The sequence below is a fragment of the Mizuhopecten yessoensis genome, unplaced genomic scaffold, assembly GCF_002113885.1.
Source record: "Mizuhopecten yessoensis strain PY_sf001 unplaced genomic scaffold, ASM211388v2 scaffold714881, whole genome shotgun sequence".
In the NCBI taxonomy this organism is placed as follows: Eukaryota; Metazoa; Mollusca; class Bivalvia; order Pectinida; family Pectinidae; genus Mizuhopecten; species Mizuhopecten yessoensis.
In genome coordinates, this window is record NW_018479342.1 from 1 (window position 1) to 5668 (window position 5668).

General features: G+C 35.8%; 1 protein-coding gene across 1 annotated transcript; it reads right to left on the reverse strand.

Annotated features, from left to right (window-relative positions):
- Positions 1 to 162: 162 nt before the first annotated feature.
- On the reverse strand, positions 163 to 5214 carry LOC110441015 (sodium/glucose cotransporter 4-like; the record flags this gene model as incomplete). Its single annotated transcript, XM_021484123.1, has 12 exons — positions 5119 to 5214; positions 4698 to 4757; positions 4359 to 4463; positions 3660 to 3765; positions 3254 to 3334; positions 2888 to 3093; positions 2244 to 2308; positions 2118 to 2155; positions 1843 to 1950; positions 1407 to 1557; positions 763 to 931; positions 163 to 378 (listed from the first exon to the last, which is right to left on the reverse strand). Coding segments are annotated over exons 1-12 (1326 nt in total), but the record flags the coding sequence as incomplete, so codon positions are not given.
- Positions 5215 to 5668: the final 454 nt, after the last annotated feature.

Consider the following 5668-nt stretch of genomic DNA (forward strand, 5'->3'; position numbering starts at 1 on the left):
GCTTATGTTTTGTTGTGAGTAAAACCGATCAGTTAAGATTGGACATTCACTCTTCAATGCATATTTTAACCGAGAGACGATGATACAAGATAGGATTAGCATGACACTGGATATTTGAACCGGATACACGAGGAAGATAACTTATGAGATAAAACAAACTACCTCCTCATCGGTCCGTCGTCGTGTCATCAGGCTGATCAACGCTATAGCCACAAACGCCAGAAACACATTAAAAAATCCAAAGTACAGGAAATGAAATTTGTAGAGAATTGCTGGTCGGGTCTCCGGTTCCCCACAAGGTGGCGCTGGGTATGTAAATTCTAAAACCAGACGTACGATGCCACAGATGTGCGTTAGAAGCAGACCACCAATTACTCCCTGTAGAAAGAACACAGTTGTATGTTGTCATCATCCATGTTACAAGGAAGTATTGTAGATTAATCAATTATTTGAGAGGTAAAGCTATTCTGCTGGTTTGGAGAGTTCAAATACTGTATTTTCTATGACAAAACATCTATTTAATTTAAATTATCTACATCACGTGGTTTTTACACACCTCCTCACACTGGATCCACGTGATACAACAGCTAAACCTACATAAGACAATCAGTTTCATTATCCATATTTTAAACGCGTTATACAGATTAAAAACAAACATGTTTAGTTTCAAACAAAGCATCCAGAATGCAACTTTTTTCTTCCGCTTACCATTTGTAAAGGAATCAGAACTATTTTTATAGCGAAACCTATGTATCTGCTTACTATTTCTGTCGTTCTCTTCCAAAATATTGCTATGAGGAATGCTGGGCCAGCTGGTGCCATAAGGCTTGCTAGGACCATGTTGAGGTATGAAAAGAGTTGTCCTCCCTGTGAGCTTTTGATCAAAGGCAACCATACGATGCTCAATACACACATGAAGAGGATGAAGACTCTGTCACATAAGGAAGAAGAAACAAAAGTGAAATGAATATGTGGCCATTACGGTTAACAATATTCGAAATAACGTTTAGAAATAATTGTCTCATTTTCGTTACTCATACCAATAAATCATCTAGTAGTTCTATAGTAGAACTTTAATCAACGCTGAAACTGTTTATCAACTACGAGTGACTACTACCTCGTTTAAACCTAGGCTGGAACAAAATTGAAATGCATACAAAAATATACATCATGCCAATAAACTCAGCATGACCATAAGAATCATGGTAACAGGAACTGAGGAGACACCAAGGCTATAATAGGACATCATTGATCAACACACGAATTGTTTGTTTTCCAGTTAAGTACGAAATTCCTGCACCACCATTTGCTCGCGTCACCTCTCGTCACACTACCCCTGAAAGTATGGAGGTGAAGGTGACAAACACCCTAATTCAGAGTGTCATTGGCTTCACAACAAGCCTTACCTGCCTACGAGGAGTAATTCCTGCTGCGTGGATTTAGGCCTGAATCGTCTCCACAAATCCATGGTAAACAAAGTACTTGAGCTGTTAAAGATTGACGTGAGGGAACTCATGATGGCGGAGAGAACCACAGCCATCATAAAACCCCTTAGACCTGCGTAATTTAAAGTAAACATATCATAAGCTTTAATTTTCTGATTATTAATAATCACATCTGTTTGTTATTTTTAACTTTTGTATAAGCCGACTTCTTTTAAATGATTCATAAGAACGGTACTGGTTAGTGAAAACCGAAACGAATTGCCGTGATAGCGGTGTTTCTTATTTCATTAAAACAAGTTCGACCTTGAAAGTCATCAAAGAGGAAACTACATCACATTCAGGAACGACCTAGTCACTTCTGCACCGACAAGATTTGCGGTATTCATTATCCACTTACCATTGGGAAGTAACTCCAGCACGAGTTTCGGATAAGCGATGTTTGAGCATCCCACGCGGTTTTCACATATCCGCATACATTCATCAGGGTCCACACAAGCTACCTCGTCTAAAATATTAACACAAGATCGCTTCAGCATTTTTTCCGTATATATCTGCGATACTCAACTAAGACATATCTGCTGCTCCGGTCAGCATAAACATGAAACCTGAAATGTGAATATTCCTTCCAAACATCATAACACACAACACTGACGGGAAGCTATGATAATATACAATAGAACGCCATAAGTCCACTCAGCTTGTATCCTGATCTATGATGCAAATTCATATTCAACTTTCCTATTTTTCAGCATTTCAGTACAAGAATTCCTGTTAGGTATCAGACTATCGAGGTTCTACAGTATATTTAGCACTGTGATAATATAAACTAGATTAAAGTTTTNTAGAGATCTTTGTACTATAACCTGAAAATAAAGAAGACACTAAAATGTCCACCCTCCCAACCCCCAGCGCCGTATGTCAATGTTTACCATTGTTTATTAAAAAAAATAAAAATGTTTTACAGCATTTTGACCCTGACATTGACATCATATGATTTAACACGAGTATAAAGAATTACAGAGTTAATAAAATAACTGATAGTCCTTATACGTATTGATAACTATAGACTGAAAATTGCTTACTTCCTTTTAAATATTTCAATGAATATTTTGGATATACATCAGTTAATTTTTAAATAATTCCTTATAACCTATATATATTCCTTAACGTCTAAACATTTGTTTCAAAATTGTATTTAATAATAGTTAAATTTATTGAACATGAATTTTATTTCTTCCAGTAAATGAATCTTACCAAATCTCGTTTTAGTGCTTGTAAACACATTTCTGAAACCTACTAAATCTTATCAATGTTTTAGATATATGTTCATGAAATCACTAACATACGGCCAAATCATCAGTTGTTTGTTCAATCAATCAATCATGATACTAGAAATCTTAATATAAATGCACTCTTGTTATGACATCATTACAAGACATTACCTGGTCACAGCACCAGTAGGCGACACATCCCAGAGAGGAACAGACAAGTAGACCTGGCCAGGGTTGCTCGCCATTAACAGGATCAAGGAACACGTGGAATGCATCCTTCTTTGGTAAGCCACAGGTACTGTTGGCGATCTGGATAGTGGCAGTTGCATTCATATACAAACGTTCCAGGTTTTCCAAGCTCCCGACACGACTGAAAGCTAAAAATAACCGGTCAGGTGTATTTGACAATGCGAAATTAATCAAAAATAAATATTGAACATATATAATTGGTTACTTATGTGCTTATATCTTGTGCTTGTAACACCGCTTGAACTATGAACGGAACTACAGCAAAACGACTCACGCTAAAATACATACCTATTCCAAACAAGAGAAGAGCTCCGAGCGTGAGGACTAATGCCTGGAATGTGTCGGTATACATCACCGCCTTGAGTCCGCCTGTAGGCAACACCAAGAAACAATGAGAAATTGCTTTGTTTATCTCTGACAAATAAGCCTAAAATACTATTATATCGTTTCAGCGAAACATGATCAAACTGGCATTCATTGACACACAGTCTGTTTACACCAATGTTTCGATATCAGACACAAAGGTTTGGTTTTGCTTTCTTATATTTAAATTGAAATGCATATTTAAATTGATTTATCGATTATGATTAAAAAGGAAGAACAAAAGAATTCAGATACTATCTATTTATTCAGTTTACTAAACTATACGTCGTAGACAATGATTGTAAAGTTACATTGACGTAGCAAACCTTACCCAGTATGGTGTAAAATCCCGTGATCACTAACAAAATGATGACAGACATGTACATGTTCCATCCGGTAGCCATTTGTATGAAGAGGCCACCAGCAAACATATTCACCTGTCACAGGAATTAAAATTAAAACAATACAGCATTTTCTATTTATGTCAATGATATCTTTTTAAAAAATGTCAGGAATTGATTGAAAAAAAATCAAATTATCAAATTAAAAAAACACAATCAATTCATTTCTTGCTTTATTCATAAAACAAGGTGCTTGATCACTTTGACATTTCTTGATTGTTTCTGATATAATGAAAAACTCTTATTGTGACAAAAACAGTTTATTTAGATTACACGTAAGTATGAACGCTTGGATAGAGACCCCACTTCTACTGTAACAAACATCCCTTGGTAAAGAAGAATATGTGTCTGCCATAACGATTACAAGAACTAGCTCAGAAATTATACAATTATATAAACATGGCATTATAATGTTTCCGAGCTCCTGGCGTCACGTTATTGTCCCATTGTGACGTTACATCCGTGAAGTGGGGTGTAGTATAGGAACGTCTTAAAAATGTCATAAAATCACAGGAATTACAGAACTTTATCTCTAGCCCGGTGACTTAGATTGGGTGTTAAATAGGATATGTACTGCTTAGTTATTCAATGTAACTGTAAAGGGTGTCAAATAAAAATCATGAAGTTACCGCTAGTTTGGTGACAACAGCGAGCACCAGGAACAAAACCGATATATAAATCCGGATCTTGTTTCCTCCGACACGCTTCTCAAGATACTCTGGCAAGGTGTACACCTGTCAACATTCATGATAAAACAATATGATACATAACGGATACATTGGGTAAATGATGAAACAATAGTTTCACAAGACTTTTATTCGGACGATACAGATTTCTGAAACATCCGTCGTTACAAGCAAATGTCCTATAAAGACATCCCAAATGGAATGTTATTGGATAGTAAGAAATGAGATGTGAATAGAATAATCACTACTAGAAAGTTATAAACACATAAGAGACGAACTTACCCCAGCGGAAATATAGACAGGGATAAAATACCAGCCAAGCAGCAATATCAGAAACACCGGCTGCAATTTAAGAACAATAAATGTGTTTTTGTTTAAACATGTGATGTTCAATAGTATTCGGTGCCGTTTATGGGAACCTTTCCATCGCTGTGTTGTTATCTGTTTTGAAACAATATAGGCGCTGTACAAAATAGACGAAGTGGCCGTACGGCGCAGTTAATTGTTTATTTATACCTATAAAGTCTTGATGCGTCGACAATAACTAATTAATAACTAATTTGTAGGTGCTTGATTGCCTTGCAGTTTGATTACCATCCTAATATCAATTAAAATGGCTCTGACTATATCCTGTATACACTGTGAATTTCATGTAAATTACATAAAACAATAGATACGACTTATGTATAATGTGAATACTTACACTCCACTCGAACAGAATCATGGCTATCCCTGTTGATGCACCGGCCCCTGCCAGTCCAATAAAGTGCTCACTCCCTATGTTACTAGAGAACAGTGAAGCTCCAATCTGGCAACAACAGTTATATACTATATGTATTACGAGTAATGATAGTATGATCCGGTATAGGAACTATATTAATATAATGTTTGTCGGATACATTTTGCTACACTCAGTTTAATGGCAATAGTGGAAACATTATTATTTGTAAATTTTCTGTGTCAATCCGCCACTTTGTCAGGATAATGTAATGAGCTATTAAATATTACTAATTCAAGACATGGAACAAAATAATCAAGTATTTATTATTTAAAAAGTGTTTCATCTTTTCCCTTTTGAAAACTTGTAACTAAAGACAAATTGAATTGAAGATTTTATCTTTGGGTGATTAATTGATGTAACAATTGAAAATTGTCAGCAAGTAGCTTTAAACAGATATTTTACTGTGAAAATGAAAAAGCAGCCGAGAGGACGTCACACATTTGGCCAGTGTCTTAAGCAACATGAAAGTAGG